Source organism: Podarcis gaigeae, assembly GCF_964106915.1.
Source record: "Podarcis gaigeae genome assembly, chromosome: 1".
NCBI lineage: Eukaryota > Metazoa > Chordata > Lepidosauria > Squamata > Lacertidae > Podarcis > Podarcis gaigeae.
Genome location: NC_139678.1, coordinates 106,043,696 through 106,061,640, shown reverse-complemented (window position 1 = coordinate 106,061,640; position 17,945 = coordinate 106,043,696). Strand labels below are relative to the sequence as shown.

The window sequence follows — 17,945 nt, the reverse complement described above, 5'->3', positions numbered from 1 at the left end:
GGGGGGAAGGGGATGGGGGACAAGGAAGGTGGTAATTAAATTTCATTTTCTGGACTTTCCCCATAACTGTCTGCGTGACCTTTGCATGGCTGCTTTTTAATCGGAATGGAGGGGGTGCTTGCTTCGGATACTGAACTTGTAATCAGGTGTCACATTGGGTACTCTTTTTCACTCTTGTGGTAAAATGGTGGATTTCCCATTCCAAACTCGGGCTTCTCCATTTACCGGTATATTTCTAAGTGAAGCAGAGGTTCTTCTCTATGGCTATGGAACCAAAGGGTGGGTAGCTATTCCAGAGGAGATAATACAAAGAATGTTTGTTATGTAAAATTCCAACATCATATTGTGCCTATTGCTTGAGACAGTTCCTATTGTGTTTCCTGTTCCTGATTAATTGCTGTCTTTATTTTATTTGTGGTGGGGTTGTGGTGGAGGTTTTGGGAATGCCATTAAATAATGTTAATGTTAATGTATTCATACAGTAGGGACGCGGGTGGCACTGTGGGTTAAACCACAGAGCCTAGGACTTACCGATCAGAAGGTCGGCGGTTCAAATCCCCGCGACGGGGTGAGCTCCCGTTGCTCGGTCCCTGCTCCTGCCAACCTAGCAGTTCGAAAGCGCGTCAAAGTGCAAGTAGATAAATAGGTACCGCTCCGGCAGGAAGGTAAACGGCGTTTCCATGTGCTGCTCTTGTTCGCCAGAAGCGGCTTAGTCATGCTGGCCACATGACCCGGAAGCTGTCTGCAGACAAATGCCAGCTCCCTCGGCCTATAGAGTGAGATGAGCAACCCCAGAGTCGGTCATGACTGGACCTAATGGTCAGGGGTCCCTTTACCTATTCATACAGTTGAGGAAATGCTTTTTTTACAGTTACCATCTTCTCATCTCTAAAGCTAATAAGTGAGTAGGGTGTAGAACCAATATTGGTGGTGCAGAATATTGCATGGTGAAGAAACCACCGCCTTCATAGTTGTGGTGACAGTGGGGCAGGGTGGCAAGTTTTTTCATTTTCCTTCTCCTTGACTCCAGTGGGAGGGGAATTACGACACTCCACCACAACTGACATAGCTTCTGTTCCCTTTGAGGCCATGTTGACCAAACAGGGGAGTCTAGGATAATACTACAGCTTCATACCCAGTGTTTCTCGAGAATTCAAAGAAATAAAAAAATCAGTGCAGTTTTAAAAGCTTCAGTCTGCTATCTTGATTCAAAATGACATCCATTTGTATAAAAACATAGACTAAAATCTGCTCCTTGAACTCAAGAACCATCGTGTAAAACATAGTTATCTATCTTAAGAAATGTCTGTATCGTGAACAAACAACTTCCCAAAATATTTAGTAGTTGTTATAGAGCAGTTATTATTCTCATATAACATCCTCTTTGTTTTTAAATCATATGATTGCCTCCAGACTGCAGCAATGCTGATTCTTTCTTGATTGTCTAAATACAAAATGCCAGTGTACTGCTTTCTTTCAATCCTCTTAATGATTCTTCCCTTCAATCCTGTTGAGATGCTAGCTGTTGCTAGTTGTGATTGAGGTACAGCTATGCTATACTACATAGAACCACATCCATTGTGAGATTAAACATTAAACATTCACAAGCTTTAAAAACAGAAATGCAGGAGACAAGAAAGAGCCTTCAGCAATGTGCAGTAGGGAGGAGAGCTTGGGTCAGAATAGGGTGTGTTACAAGTATACAATAACGTCCCGCTTCTCATTTCTGGAATGTTGGAGGCCACGCTGTGTGTTTATGGCACAGGGTTTTAACTTGGCACTTATGCCTTTCTCCTGCAGTAATGCAATTGTTATGCACTAACCACTCCAGGCTGGAAGAATCCCAGGCACCTGCTTGCCTAAATATTTGATAAAAGTGCCCTAAGAACTTCAGATTTGTGTTGCAGCTGTGATCAGCGCTGATACTGAAAAGTTGGAAGAGAGTAAGATGCCATTGTAAGAAACTGCCAGTGAGTAGGGTTGCCATATTTCATGACACCTCAAAAGTTGTTGAGCTTTTTTTAGACAAACTCCAAAGTTGATGAACAATTTTTTGATCCAGAACAAACCACCGCCTTCCAGATAGTCTCCCCGGACATCACTTCTGCCTTTGAAATCCCATTCCAGGTGTATGGCATCCCTAAATAATGGTGTAGTCCTGTACTTGAGATCTGGGGTTGTGTGATTTGGTGAAAGTCCTTCCACACTGGAGGATGACCAAACCACTGCCGCTATGATATTCTATAATCCTTCAGTCCACGACCTCACTCAAAAATCCCCATTGACTTCAGCATGTCCTGGCTCATCCTCTTATCTGGTTGGCAAAATATATTTCCCCCCCCCCCCCTTTCCTGGGTGGCCCTTGAATCTTTGTCCCAGGAGTGCTCTTTGTGCTTTCTGGAGGCATCCTATCCTAGGAGCTATGTGGGTGTTGAACTGCAGGGTTTTCCCCCCTTCCCCTGTAGGGATCCCTGGAGCCTAGCTTTGCCAGTGTTGCCTGTGCTGATGGATTGGGTTTGCTTTGGTATTGTTCTGTATGTTGTGGTGGGATGTTTATGTGCTGGGAGCATGTCCCAGAGGTGAGTTCATTGCATCCCTCTGCATGTGGGCATGATTGTTAGACACTGGTGGTGTTTCCAGTGATGATGGATGCCTGCTGGTCTTCTTTAAAAAAACATTTTTGTATTTTATGTGTGTTCCTCTCCATGCCTGGGCTAATCATGTATAAGAATGTGGTCATTGTTTTGCAGGCGTAGAGGCATATATACCACCCCAGGCGTAATGGAAGTGTAGGACTGCTCTGTAATTTTCCTTAGGAGACATTCCAAATGGCTACTTTAACACTAAACACAGCTTGTGAAACTTTTCTCTCACAGTTTCTGAGGGCAAGAACAGAACAAAAAAAATCAGTTCCTGGATCTCTGACAGTCTTTAAGATTACATACCACAAGACCATCTAGGAGCAAAATGGAATTTGAAAACGTAGAAGCTCTGTGAAGCTTCACTTTCTGTGGCACATCCATTTCCAAGAGTTTCTGAAATATTGTGTTGTAGGTGATTAAGAAAAAAGAACTATACAGTAATCGGGGTTTGTTTAGAGATGCAATATACAAAAAGCATGGATTGGTTTCCTGTTCTCAGAATAAGGAGCTTGGCTTTATAGCTGATTAATGTTCTAGCATAAGTGTGATAACTTTAGAAAAGTTTCACATGGTTATCACTTTTTCCATTCATAATTATTGTAGGCGACTCAGACTTCTGCATTGAATTTTTTATAGTGGACTCTGTGTCTAATACCCAGCCCTAAACATATTATATGGAACTAAGTCCTATTGAAATAAATTGGGCTAGCTTGCAAGTAATGATTTTAGGATAAGAGTGTTAATGTGATAGGATTCCTCCCTTCCCAACTCCCTTGGGTCTCCATCCTCAATTTTGTTGGTTGGCTATAATTTCATTTAGTGCTGCTGATGTTACATCGTAAACTTCCAGCTAAAGACCTTCAGGCCTAATTACAGCTTTAATGTGTAACCACTTCTGGATTGAGTCCAATTTTTGTATAATACACTATTGTGCTCATGCCCTGGGCTGATACTATTGCACAGAAATAAAAGCTTGTTACATGATTAGAAACATCTTCTTTTGGGTGTGAAGTTAAGCTAACTTTTATGTAAAAGTATGAATATAATAACCAAGGCAGCTTACAGTCACTTGTAAAGATCCTGTGCCAGTTTGCAGTGGGCAGTTATCTGTCAGCATATTGCAGAATATTCCATAGTTGTTTCAACAAAGCTTATGGAAAGTTCAAAAATGTTTAAACAGTATTCGAAATTAAATTGTGACAGATATTTCTTTTGAAGGCGCCTTGAATACTGTAAATGGAATAAACATACAGTATTTCCTCATGGAAGTAAGTTTGTTTTAAATCAGTTAAAATTCTGTTTAAATGTGTTCATAATTTTGCAGTTTGATTTAAAAATAAGAGCAGAATCATTTTGGTTGGTGGGTTTTGATAAAATGGCTGCTTCTTCACTGTATTTCTGAGCAAATAAAGAGTAAGATTTGGACTGTAATTTATATTTGATGCAACAGTTTCTTGCTCCAAATGTTCAGCATGTTCAACAGATGGACATTTCTCGACCCTTGTCATTTTTCTGTGGTGGTCAGTGATGTAGGTTTCCTGAAAATTTTTGAACGGGGGTAATTTGCATAGTATAATTTTCAGTTTGCATCAGAAATTTTTCTAGTGCCCAAGAGAGTGATCTAATTTAGCATGCTTACTTTACTTGCTTAGTACTGTATTTGCAGTTGGCATCCATTCACTGTTACTAATGAACTTATGGGTAGGAAAATTTTCCACAGGGAAGAAAAAGCACTAGGGGGAATGTTCTGTTTTGGAAGAAGTTCTGCCCCACAAATAAAAACAAATAAACAAGGCAATAGATGTGGTTGGTTTTACTGTTGCTGCTTTATTTAAGTTCTCATAGGCTTTGTTCAGACTTATTTATTATTTACTTATTTTAAAATATTTATATACATATGTGTATCCAGAATTTCCTAGCAGTTACAAATTAAAACTGCATAAAAAAACCGAACAATAAAATGAATACAATCAGCAGAATTAAAACTAAGCAGCTGTGAAATCCTGGGACCTTAGAATGAAGAATGGGTGATGATAATAATAATAATAATAATAATAATAATAATAATAATAATAATAATAATAATAATGGCATCCACATGGGTACACAGTGGAAAGTGTGTTATGTGAGCAAGATAATCTGTGCATCCTGGCATAGTAGCCTTACCTTCATACATTTTCCATTACAAATTTTTGAATTCTGATGTGCATAGGTGCTATATGACATGTAGCTCTCTTAACATCTGTGGGAGTGGGTGCATAACTGAGGCAGCAGGTTTTTCCAGCATCATTATAAAATTCTGTTCCATCATCAAATCAGTATGTTACATTTGCAAGAGAAAATCTGTTCTCTGGTCATACTTCAGGAAATTATGATGATATATAAACTTAAAGAACTACACAAGAATCATTGGCTTGATGAAAATCCATTCAGTATTCCTGAAGTTGTGAGGCTTCAAAGTTCCCAGTTTAGTCAGTCATTTAATTTAAGAGCAAGTTACTCAGCACATGCTAATTGTCAGACTGACACTTCCCAGATGGAAGCTGCTTCCCAAAAGGGGAAAAAAAGGCTGTCACCAGAGTTAGAAGACAGCTGCAGTGGAAGGCAGTAAGTGGGAAGGGAGAAATGCTATACGTGTTGCTTGCATGGGATGTGCTAGTGCATGTGTACATTTTTATGAGAGAGGAACTGCGACAATTTCACTTGGAATTGTAGACTTTGGTATGGCTCACTTTCTCTAATGATCTGTTGCTCGTCTCTTTGAGATCTCTGCTGTGGTCTTTTGATTTGAAGCCTGTGATAACATTTGATTGCATTCTGGAGTTGTTATACACGACTTTGTCTCAGCTTTAGTATTCTCTCACAGGGCAACATGTTGAGGTAACAGTAATGGACTATATTGTATGCCTAGTACACTTCCTGATCCATAGATGATCTAATAATGTTAAAACCAGGCATAATATAGGTATAACAATAGAAACAGTCTGCTTTGCAGGATAGATGTAAACTGATTTCTGAGATAACCGGTTAAAAACCCCCACATGTATATTAAAGTGAAATATCAAACTATTTTGTTTTAAAGCTCTAATAAAGTTAACATTTTCTGTGTACACACCCAAGTTGCTGTTATTTAGTAGGGTAAGAAAAGCCTTCCACTTAAGAGGAGTTGAGGCACTTACACTGACTAATGCAGCAAAAAGCATAGAAATTGTCCTTTAAAGTGTCCATTATAACTTCCGCATCATGTACGCAGCAAATGAATGTCCTCTGTCTTGTACTTGCTTAAAACTTAGCCTCTATGCACTTAAACCTTTTCCTGCTCTTTCAGCTCCAATCCTACTGTTCTCCAAGTTGTGGAATACAAAGATCAGGGCATCATGTGTGCTCTGGCCACCTAACTGCACACTGGCTCACTGCTTTTCCTATATACTGTCATCTGGGTAAGATTGAAAATGGGTTGTGTATTGGGGTGTGTGACAAGCAGATTCAGAAAAGGGCGCACAGTTGGGGAGAGACAAGTGCTGGGGCTAGTGTCTACATCATCAGGATAAAAGGAGCAAAATAAAGGAAAAGGTGGTTCTTTCAATTACGAATAAACATATATGCCATGCATAAGAGTTCTCCACCCCTACTGTAATCTGTTCAGTTGTGGGTGGGTTGGTTGGTTGAGCAGCTGGCTGCCCATAGCCCCCAAGCCACCTCACTACTGTAGTGCTACAATGCCATGCAATTCTGTTTTAGGCCTGTCAAAATAGGATGGGAGGTTTAATACTTCACACTGGGGCATACTGAATGTATAAGAAAGGAATAATGTGATAAATCTAGGGTACCAGATTCTGTTAGTGAATGGTAGAAATAATAATAATAATAAACTGTAGTGTGTAGATAATATTTGGCATATGAGGGGGAAATGCAAGCTGCAGCCCTGTGCCAGACAAGAAATCCATATGTTAGTTAATGCACACCAGCCAGACTGGGCTAGCTAAATGCAGAGCCATTGAGAGGGAGCCAGGTACTGGGCCCTTAAGGGCAATTGACAATGCAAAAAGTTATCCATCCCCTGCTCTGAGGAATGGACAGAGACAGGAGATTTGGGAGGTTGCCAGGATGATGGCAGGAAGGGAGGCGTGATGTCATAGAAAAATGTGTCCTTTTTGAAATATAAAAGTGTTATGGGAACAAAAAGTAGGCAGAACTCTATGCAGTGCTGGCTGAAGGAGGCTGCACTGAGAGACAGAGAGGCACGATTGATTGTTGCTTTTGATCTGAGCTTACTGACACTATAATAATAATAATAATAATTTTTTATTTATACCCCGTCCTCCCCAGCCAAGGCCGGGCTCAGAGCGGCTTACAAGCAATAATAAAAACAAGATGAATGGTTACAACTTAAAAACAAAAATAAAATACATTAAAATAATGGAACATTAAAATATTAAAATGTAGCCTCATCGCAGGAGGAGAAGGAAAAGAAAGGGGGGAAAAAGAGAGAGAGGAAGGGAATCAAATTGGCTCCAAGCCAAAGGCCAGGCGGAACAACTCTGTCTTACAGGCCCTGCGGAAAGAAATCAGATCCTGCAGGGCCCTGGTCTCATGAGGCAGAGCGTTCCACCAGGCCGGAGCCAGAGTTGAAAAGGCCCTGGCTCTGGTTGAAGCCAATCTAACTTCTTTAGGGCCTGGGACCACTAGGGTGTTGTTATTTATGGACCTTGAGGCTCTCCGTGGGGCATACCAGGAGAGGCGGTCCCGTAGGTACGAGGGTCCTAGGCCGTGAAGGGCTTTAAAGGTCAAAAGCAGCACCTTAAATCTGACCCTGTACTCCACCGGGAGCCAGTGCAGCTTGAAAAGCACTGGGTGAATATGCTCCCATGGCAGAGACCCCGTGAGGAGCCTCGCTGCAGCATTCTGTACCCGCTGGAGTTTCTGGGACAGCTTCAAGGGCAGCCCCGCATAGAGCGAATTACAGTAGTCCAGCCTGGAGATGACCGTAGCATGGATCACTGTGGCCAGGTCGGGGCGGGAAAGGTAAGGGACCAATTGCTTGATGCGGCGAAGGTGGAGAAATGTCGCCTTGGCTGTTGCTGTAACTTGCGCCTCCATGGAAAGGGAGGAATCAAGGATTACACCCAAACTCTTAATGGAAGGCAATGGCACTAATTGGGCCCCCACAAGAGAAGGGAGTTGGTCCCTCATCCCCATGCCATCCCGACCTAGCCATAGGACCTCTGTCTTCGAAGGATTTAGTTTCAATCGGCTCCCACGAAACCATCCAGCCACAGCTTCCAAGCATCTGGTCAGTGTGTTCGGGGCCGAGTCAGTGTGGCCATCCATTAGCAGATAGAGCTGAGTGTCATCAGCATATTGGTGACAGCCCAGCCCAAAGCTCCGGATAATCTGGGCAAGGGGGCGCATAAAGATGTTAAAAAGCATCGGGGAGAGAATTGCGCCCTGCGGCACTCCACACACCAAGGAGTGGCGCGACGACATTTCCCTCCCTAATGCCACCCTCTGTCCCCGACCAGAGATAAAAGAGCACAACCAGTTACGGGCTATGCCCTGTATCCCCACGTCTGCAAGGCGGTGGTCCAGAAGATCATGATCAACCATGTCAAAGGCTGCTGACAAATCTAAAAGGATCAGCAGTCCTGACCCGCCTCGATCCAGTTGTCTACGGAGATCATCTGTTAGGGCAACCAGAGCCGTCTCCGTCCCAAAACCAGGACGGAAACCAGACTGAAATGGATCTAATGCCGATGTTTCCTCCAGAAACCTACCAAGCTGTTCAGCAACTGCTCTCTCAATTACCTTACCTTACTATGAGAGGGGCAGTGAGAGAGACACTTCACATACAGTGGTACCTCAGGTTACATACGCTTCAGGTTACAGACGCTTCAGGTTACAGACTCCGCTAACCCAGAAATATTACCTCGGGTTAAGAACTTTGCTTCAGGATGAGAACAGAAATCATGCTCCGGCAGCGGGAGGCCCCATTAGCTAAAGTGGTGCTTCAGGTTAAGAACAGTTTCAGGTTAAGAACGGACCTCCGGAACAAATTAAGTACTTAACCTGAGGTACCACTGTATAATGTTCTGTGCCCTCTCCGCTGAAGACTTTAGGTGTAAATATGTGTGAAATATACCATATTTCTTAAAGACACTAGTTTCCTCCATGCCTCAATTTTCCCAACAGAAACATAACCCTGGGCGAGCACCTGGAACCCCCTACAATCTTGCTACCACTCGGCAGACATTCAGGGTGGCGTGCAACCTTCATGGCACTATCTTTAAGGCAGGGGTGAGAAGTCTGCAGCTCCCAACTTTGCTGAATCCCAACTCCCATTGCTCCTGACCATTGGCCATGCTGGCTGGGGCTGATAGAAGCTGGAGCCCAGCTGCATCTGTGGGGCTACAGGTTCCTCCTCCCTGCTTTAAGGGGCCTGTAATGAAACCTTTAATGAATGGGACGCAGGTGGCGCTGTGGGTTAAAGCCTCAGGCCTAGGACTTGCCGATCGAAAGGTCGGCGGTTCGAATCCCTGCGGCGGGGTGCGCTCCCGTCGTTCGGTCCCAGCGCCTGCCAACCTAGCAGTTCGAAAGCACCCCTGGGTGCAAGTAGATAAATAGGGACCGCTTTCTAGCGGGAAGGTAAACGGCGTTTCCGTGTGCGGCTCTGGCTCTGGCTCTGGCTCTGGCCAGAGCAGCGATGTCACGCTGGCCACGTGACCCGGAAGTGTCTCCGGACAGCGCTGACCCCCGGCCTCTTGAGTGAGATGGGCTCACCAACCCCAGAGTCTGGCAAGACTGGCCCGTACGGGCAGGGGTACCTTTACCTTTACCTTTAATGAAACCTTGGCTACTTGCCTGGGGTGATTGAGTCCTGCTGGGTGTGTCTCATTTGTTGTATGTCTCTGTATACATACGCTGGAGGGGAAGGAAATGTTTGAGCTGCTCTGCCTTGCTACGAGATGTCTGTATTTTGTGTGTGTTAGCTTATTTCTAATAAAAGGGAAGCTATTCATGAACAAACTTGCCTCTGCCAAGTGTTCACCTGAGAACTGAACCTATTGGGGTATGGAAGCCTGAGTACCCCACCCCTGGAACCCACAGGCAACTGCACGTATAATTGTACAGGATATATTGCTCAAGTTGGGGCTGCCTCAACTATCTACAGTGGTACCTCGGGTTAAGTACTTAATTCGTTCCGGAGGTCCGTACTTAACCTGAAACTGTTCTTAACCTGAAGCACCACTTTAGCTAATGGGGCCTCCTGCTGCCGCCGCGCTGCCGGAGCACGATTTCTGTTCTCATCCTGAAGCAAAGTTCTTAACCTGAAGCACTATTTCTGGGTTAGCGGAGTCTGTAACCTGAAGCGTATGTAACCTGAAGCGTATGTAACCCGAGGTACCACTGTACTATCCTTCCTGTCTTGCAGTGATTGCTTTGAATGAGAGAAGAGCCTGCCCCCCCAAGTTTGTTTTAGATATGCTCCAGCACCCCCTTTTCTGCGAGAAATTCCATGGAATTCCATGGGATTTATTTTTGAGGAGATATGTATAGGATTCTACTTCTAGCCTTAATAATTCTCTTCAACAACTCTGACGAAACAGAATTTAGGCTGACAGGTCTATAATTTCCTGGATCTAGTTTTTTTAACTTGAAGTTATGTTGGCTGCCTGCCAATCGCTCAGTACTAAAAATGCTGTTTTTAGTGATGTTGCATATTTTAGTTTAAAGATCAACAGTTTCACAATGCAGGGTTCCAGCTGCACCCAAAGGTGGGTGTATTTATGGAGGTGGCAGGAATCAAACTCTTAATTCTCATCTCAGATCCAAGAAAAGTAATTCCTACTTAACATTATTGCCAGCTTCAATCAGCAGCAGGAGATAAGCATTATAACAATCACAGTCCACAGCAACCCTTTCTGATGGCAATTAATGTGCCTACCAAGCAGCCTACCTGCCTGTTAATGCTGTGCCTCGAAGGTACACTGAGAATATTAATAGAATACTAAGGAGGTGAACCATATAAGAAAGGAGCTGAAAATCTGGGGATCCTGCATGCCTTGGAGATACAAATCTGTATACACCATGCATACAGAAATAACGTTGCAATTTAAACTTTATATGTTTCCTCTACTTCAGGGTTTGGCAGACGAGGTTTGCTTTGGTTTTTTACTAGGACCCCAAGATCCACTGACCAGAGCCAGGTGCAAAATATCCCCTTAGAATTAAAGAATTCTGAGCTAAATAAGTCTGAGTGCCAGAATTGAAGTGGGCTCACATTTCTTCCATACAAAAATTCACACTTGGTTACCCACCACTGCACCCAGGCACCACTACTACTGGTTTTCTTCTTCATTTCAACAGAATAATTGTGTATGTGTAAAGAATTTATTTTGTTGCTAAAAAAAGTCAGTCATCACCCAGAGAGATCTACCAATAGAGCCTGATCTGCTTTGAAATCACTTGAAATCAGTGGTTGTTTTTACACTAGGACCTTTTAGCAGTGCTGAGACAGTGTTTTTCTGTAATCAGCCAGAAGTAGAATTAAAATGATGCGTCCATGCAGCACTTAATGTTTGTTACATGACGACAGAGCCTTCTATAATGTTTACTTATGAGGAAGTCCTTTTCAGCAAAGGTTCCCTGCAAAGCTGCTTTCTTGTGGACTTCTGTCACTAATTGGTTTGTTTAGACACGGCATAGCATTAGTGATGAATGATCCCTTAGTCGGTTCCTACCCCAATCCCCCCCCCTTTTAAAAAAAGAGCGAAGCAGTGGTATTTATCAGTAAAAGGCAAAGGAACCAGTAACTAAAGCACCAGTTCCTATAGTTTGGATAAATGGAAATGAGTGTTTCTTGCATAGAGTTACACTTTTAGTTTGCTATTTTGTGTTACAGTTTGTTATGGCACCCAAAACTATGGTTAGTGCTTTCTGTCCAAACCAGAATTGGAACACTTCAAACCAGTGTTCAAGAAGGGAGATGAGTGTGCAGAAGCTCACAAGTTATTCTGATCTTCCAAATCACAGTTTCATGGATTGTCTAAGGACCAAACTAGATGACTTGTAGATGTTCTCCACAGGTCTGTTTCTTTAAAAAAGAATTAAATAGCAGCACAGTAGGAAACTGATTAGAACCTTGGTGCATGGGGAAGGATTAGCTATTTCTCCCACATCATGGTCCTGATGAAAAAATTGCCCCTCAAACAACTATTTGCCTTGGTGATTAAGCTGGCATTGGTGACATTGGTAGCTTTCCTCTTGTGACAAATAGCAGCTTGGAAATGGGGACCATGGTGCAGGGAAAATGTTTAGCCCCCAACCCCACCCGTTTTCACATGCCCCATTCCCAATCCTAATCAGGTTTGCCCCCTGCCCCCCTCACACTGCTATTATTTGTTTAAAACATATATGAAATGCATTCACACATTAATTGTATCTTCTAGTTTGGCCCTGAACGGAGCCATAAAGTGGACTTCACTGTTGCAAAGAGACAGGGAGAGCATCTCTGCCTGCCTCCGATCAAATCCAGCACTATAGAAGAACCTCTTTTGAAAAGTAAACCACTTGAGCTTCCAAAATATCTACTATTTGCACAATCAGGACTGAGTTAAACTATGCCAAGTACTAATTTCCCTCTAGTTGCAAACTGTTGCTAATTAAGCGCCACTGCAGAATCAAGGTAGTCTTGTTCTGAAGGGCTCTGTGTGATAATGTTCCTATTCCCAATTATGCTCTTTTAATTTTCTCTTCTCCATCTTAACATCTCCTAAATGTATCCTCGGCTCATCTCTCCCTCTCCTTCCTATACAGGCATATTTGTGCTGAAGAAATAATATATTTGGGGAAGGCTTTTAGTACTAAATGTACTGAAAAATAAATGGTACAAAATATAATATTGTGACTATGACACAAATATATATAAATAATCCTGTGTCTAGATAAAACTGTTTCATAGCAATGTATTGCATAGATGCTTCAGTAGTATTTTGTGTTAATTTAGATTCATGTCTTCTTTGTGTTTCATAATGGAACTATTCTGCTCGCTCTCGTAATATTGAAGGCACTGGCTTTACTGCACTGAATGGCAAAATGGTTGTAATTCTTTTTCCTCTCTGCAGAATGATGTCTCTGAATAGTAGGCTGAATGTTTAGATCAGTTCCCCCTCAAATCGCTCTTCCTGATTTAGACTTCACCCGTATCTCCCTGAAAATAATACAACATCCAATATGCTTTTTTGCTTCTCTATATATTTAACAAAAATACGAAACTACTTCCTTTCTGCTCCACTGCTCAGTCTAGTAAAGTATTTTCATAACAATCACAGGATAAAAACATCCTGTTTGTATGCACTCTTTTATATGCTTGGCTATATGTATGTAAAATGTGCATCTTCCAACTATTCTATTAATGGCCGGCAATCTTGCATAAAGTTAATGTGGGCAGATGCACCTGGTTCTGCTCCACTGAGTTATAGGAAGAATTGAATTATTATTATTATTTACTTGTCAAAACCCCAAAGTTTATCACAGTGGAGTAGCATCTATACATCAGGGTTGGTGAAACCAGCTGCTGCCAGGGACACAGACCCAGGATGCACACAAAAATCGCCTGTCAGACTATGGAGTGTCTGGTGTATGTGCGTGGTGATGCACCACCACTGTCACGGAAAGATAAAAAAAGGGAGAAGACCCCCTTATCTTTCTCTGTGTATTGGTTTTGGCTGCACAGTAGATTATGGATCTACAGGAGATCACTATGGGAAAACCTGTTTCCACTGCTGGCTGCATAGATGTTGGTCCTACAGACTTAGATGGAATTTATTTATGCTTAGAATCTTAGCCAAAGCACTTAGGGCCAAAATGAGAGTCTGTAACAGATAATAGAATTTAACAGATGATGTTAGCAGAATATAATATTGGCACTGGGTAATAGTCTTGCTGCTAGATAAACATCTTGGCATTGCTTTCCATTTATCAAAAACAAATTCTGAGGCACAGTCAAGGGACTCTTTTGTCATGCAAGAAGCATTGCACTTTTACAGCAGGCTTCTGCTACAGTGACTTTATTTCTTTTACATTTAGTGACTGATGTAGATTTAATCATTTTATCTGATGGATGCCAATGCAGAAGAGTGATAGTTGTTCACCTTACCATTATTGGAAAGTGCCTCCTCTCTGCAATAGGGAACAAGGAAAGTTATGTTTTGAATCAGTCAGCTGAAGGTCAGGTTACATATAACAACAAGCCAAAACTTGGTTTTTCTTTCTTTTGAAAAGGCAGTTAAAATTTCAGTGGTGTAAAGAGTGTGAGAAAAATCCACCGGTGGGTGATCAGCATTATAGGTGTCACTGGGATCAGTGCTTTTGCTTTCTGACTAGGAAGTGGAGCTAACAGGTTGGCCAAACTAAATTCTATTGGTGGAGAAAGTTGTGAAAATTACCACTGTAAAAATTTGAGATCTTGGCAAAAAGCTATTTATGTTTATTTGATGAGTCTTGCTGTTGAGCTTCTCCTTTGCACCATGACTACACCTGTTGTGACCCCCCACTCCCACCCCAAACTGAATGAAAGGCACCAAATTACATTATGGCAAGCTTACAGAGTTTCAGCACACTTCTTGTACAGCAGGATGTCATTCCTGCCCCTTCCTGTCTGGAATTGCAAAAAAAAAAAAAGCATCTGACAGGACACAATACATGATTGGTGGTCAGAGTTTTGGCACAGATTTCAGTCACACTTCACTAAGTGCATAGGATGGTAACTGTACCGTCCCTTGGCCAAAGAAGTAGAGAAAGCTTCTTGTGTTGCTCCAGCAACTGATAGTTGGGAACTTATGCTCTGTTTTGGGGGTATGTTACGAGGTGTGATCAATTCCCTGAAGGTTGACTTCATGGTTGGTCCATCTGATTAAGAGCAAGGATCAACGACCCTGCTTCCAACTCGGAGGTTGTTTATTGATTGCCTCTTCCTCTCTGATGATACATATATAATACCAAAGAAAAGACATTCTAGTCCTATGCCATTTATCTTTGGTGGGGGTTGCTTCCAAGTAATGGTGCACTGTATTGCAGCCTGAAATTTAAAATCCTTCTCCTCTCTTTTTCTGAATTAAGCCCTTTGAAAAGGACAAGCTTACTGTCTGCTACTGTCTAACTCTGAAATGCATGCATTTGGTCAGCAGAAATGGTTTGTATAGGGGTTTTGTAAAAAAAGACAAAACCCCAGCTGAATTGCTTGATTCAAGTTAGCTTGGCAGACATGGGTGACTTCAGTTCCTGCTTTCGCATACTCCCTTTCAAACCTTTCCTCTTATCAATGGACATTTAGACTTTTTTATTTTTTGGAGGGGGTGTTTCAAAGTTCATTGCACCAAATGTTACTTATTTCAAATGTTCTCCTTTTTGCTAAAGGAACCATACAGGGATTTGCTGGAGAAACCTTGTGAGAACCCCCAATTTCATGATAATGTGCTATTATTTCATAAAAGAGATGAACTAATTCTTATTCATACTGTCAGAAAGAATTCCATAAATATTAAGTTGGTTGGATTTAAATGCTGACTGGATGTCATAATTCCACATTGTGTTAGATTCTATTGAATTCAAAAGTAAACAGATGAGTAGAGACCAAAGGGCAGATTCCGATATTTGAAGGCTATAAATGTCAGATGCAGTGTCTAGATTCAGGACATAAGAGCCTAAAAATACTTCTGTTAGATCAGTCCAAAGGCCAATCTAGTCCAGCATTCTGTTGGCACAGTGGACAAGCTGAAGTCTATGGGAAACCCACAAGCAGAATATGAGTGTAATAACTTGTTCCCACGCAATGGTCCTCAGCAACTGCTTCTGCTCCTGGAGATAATCTTGCAGTTATGAATATGACTAGTGGCTATGGAAAGCCTTATCCTCCACAAGGACTTCTATGATAAATGTTTTGATACTGGAGTATGTATCAGCTTCAGCAGAAGTGTACAGTGGTACCTCGGGTTATGAACTTAATTCGTTCTGGAGGTCCGTTCTTAACTCGAAACCGTTCTTAACCTGAGGCACACTTTTGCTAATGGGGCCTCCTGCTGCCAGTGCGTGATTTCCGTTCACATCATGGGGCAAAGTTTGCCACCCGGAGCAACAACTTCCAGGTTAGCAGAGTTGTAACCCAAAGTGTTTGTAACCCGAGGTACCACTGTATAATGGTTCTGGACCTAAAGCTGGCCTTGTGTAGGTGGTTCAATAGATAGAAGTACATTTTTGCAGCTTATGAGTGATATATTGCTTTGGTCCTTGCTCACAGCATCCTGTGCTTATACAGTACTATTATCTTTTAAATCAAAATAGAAAGAGCACTGCATCTATATATTTACATTTCCAATCTTTGAATGGGTAGACCAATTAACAGACCCTTAAACCAGAACAAAAGGAACAGACAACATTGGATGTCTTAAGTGTAATGCAGAAATGTTAAGCAACAGACCTTTTAATTAATCATCTAAACTAGTAAGAACACTAGTGGGCTTTGTTTCTTTTGAATTTTGTATAGATGACCAACTAACATGATATTTAGTCTTTGAAGGATTAAAAATAAGCATAACAGTGTTGCCATTTAATTACATAGCAAAGTTATACTCTATTTTAATAGCTAGCATGAACCTATATTTAGTAAGAACCTAAGCAAATGCTACCAATTAAAAAAAATCAAAAGAAAATAGAGCTTTTTGACACAGCCTCATATTCAAGGATTTAATAATGGTTTTCTGCTTAAATGAAATGAGAGACAATGCAGTGGTCCACAGATGGCGAAGACTGATGAATGTATGTAACTACGAAGCAGTGCTTATGTTCCTGTTCTTATGTGCTATGTCTAGATCATAGTTATCCCTCATTTGGTATGGTGATTTACAGCACAGTCTCTCCAGTTGATCCTAATAGGCATACAAACTCAAATGGGAAGAGATGTTTCCTAAGACAGTGAGATCTACTCCATTAAATCTAATGAATTGAATTGGACCCAGACATCTACTTGTAGCCAGTTAAGATGATGCTTGTTGAGTGGTATATGGTCCTGATGGTATCACCCTGGGGTTGCTGATATGGTGCTTCTTGGTTGCTTCTTGGCATCCTTGAGCACTTATCTTCATGAGATTCAACCACTACACACTACTTCCGTTCTCATGAGGTGGTGAGAGTGAGAACCGTCTCCCCTTTTGGAGTTGAAAGAGCAACTGCCTATTACCTCCTTCAGATCTATGAGATTCTCAAGGCATGATCGATACCCAACTGAGCTGCCACTCTGAGCCTTGTAAATCATGTAGAGGTGAAAGAATAAGTGAGAAGAGAGATTCTCTGGAGAGAATTGAGGGGGGAGAAAAATGAAGTGGTTTGTGACAGGAAGAATGGAGAGTCTGAAAGAGAGGGGAGGGTTGCATATACACACACATCTTGGATCCAGTAAAACGTATCCTCTGGAAATTTCTTCATTTTCCCATGCACACCATCAAATCACAGATCACATCTGTCTCCATTGACTTCACTGTTGAAATTCCAGATCTGGTGTTTTCAGCCCTGCCATGGTACAAAAACACGGATTTGTATGAATTTTCATAATTTCTGCTGTGGATTCTCACATCCCAATCATGTCACAGTTCATCTCTTTGTCCACATAGATGCTCTGCAATTTGTTGGTAGTTTTGTTATCCTTTTTATGGCCATCCTGTGTCCGTGAGGATTCATGCCTTGGATAAATGTTTTTGTGGTGTTTGCATGCATGGGATCTTTGATTTTTTTGCGTAGTCTGCCAAAGTAAGCTTTATTTTGATATTGTTGTTATGGGGGGCATTTAGAATCGTGCAACTTCAAGAGAATTCATTTTAATCTACTGGATCTGACTTTTACTCAGGCCCTATGAAAAAGTTACTGCTCACCATGCAACATCAAATGCCTGTGGGTAAACAATAGGGTGAAGGTGTGGGGCTGACCTACTAAGTATTGGTCAAGTGGTCTAATAATGGCCATACAGTATTATGTAGATCAGATTCAGAGTAGCAGTGGCTTGCAACTTTAACAGATTCACAGTATTGCATAAATGTGATATTAGGATTAGTATCACCCCTCCTTTACAAATTACACTTTTAATATTATACATGCTTTTCATTTTCTGTTAAGTATAATAAGCTATCAAATTAAACATTATATTAAAGGATATTTAAAACTACTTGCCTTCTATTCCCAACCCCGGTTTAATTCCTGTTTAGCCCTAAAGTGATATTTTAGAATGGCATATTATTCAGTCAAAGAGACAACTTG

General features: G+C 41.7%; 1 protein-coding gene across 8 annotated transcripts in view; it reads left to right on the top strand.

The window, feature by feature from the left end:
- Window positions 1–17,945, top strand: part of CCDC148 (coiled-coil domain containing 148) — a gene marked incomplete at its 5' end in the record, with an annotated part of 108,540 nt that overhangs the window by 1,349 nt on the left and 89,246 nt on the right. The window contains 2 exons of one of the 8 annotated variants that reach the window (XM_083707795.1): window positions 91–146; window positions 3,861–3,910. The exons of 4 other annotated variants lie outside the window; for them this stretch is intronic. In XM_083707795.1, the coding sequence (XP_083563921.1) occupies window positions 106–146; window positions 3,861–3,910 (91 nt within the window). Of the gene's footprint in view, window positions 1–90; window positions 147–2,277; window positions 2,318–2,467; window positions 3,051–3,860; window positions 3,911–17,945 lie in introns of those variants that run through there. 3 more of the 8 variants (XM_083707798.1, XM_083707791.1, XM_083707796.1) reach the window with 3 other exon arrangements.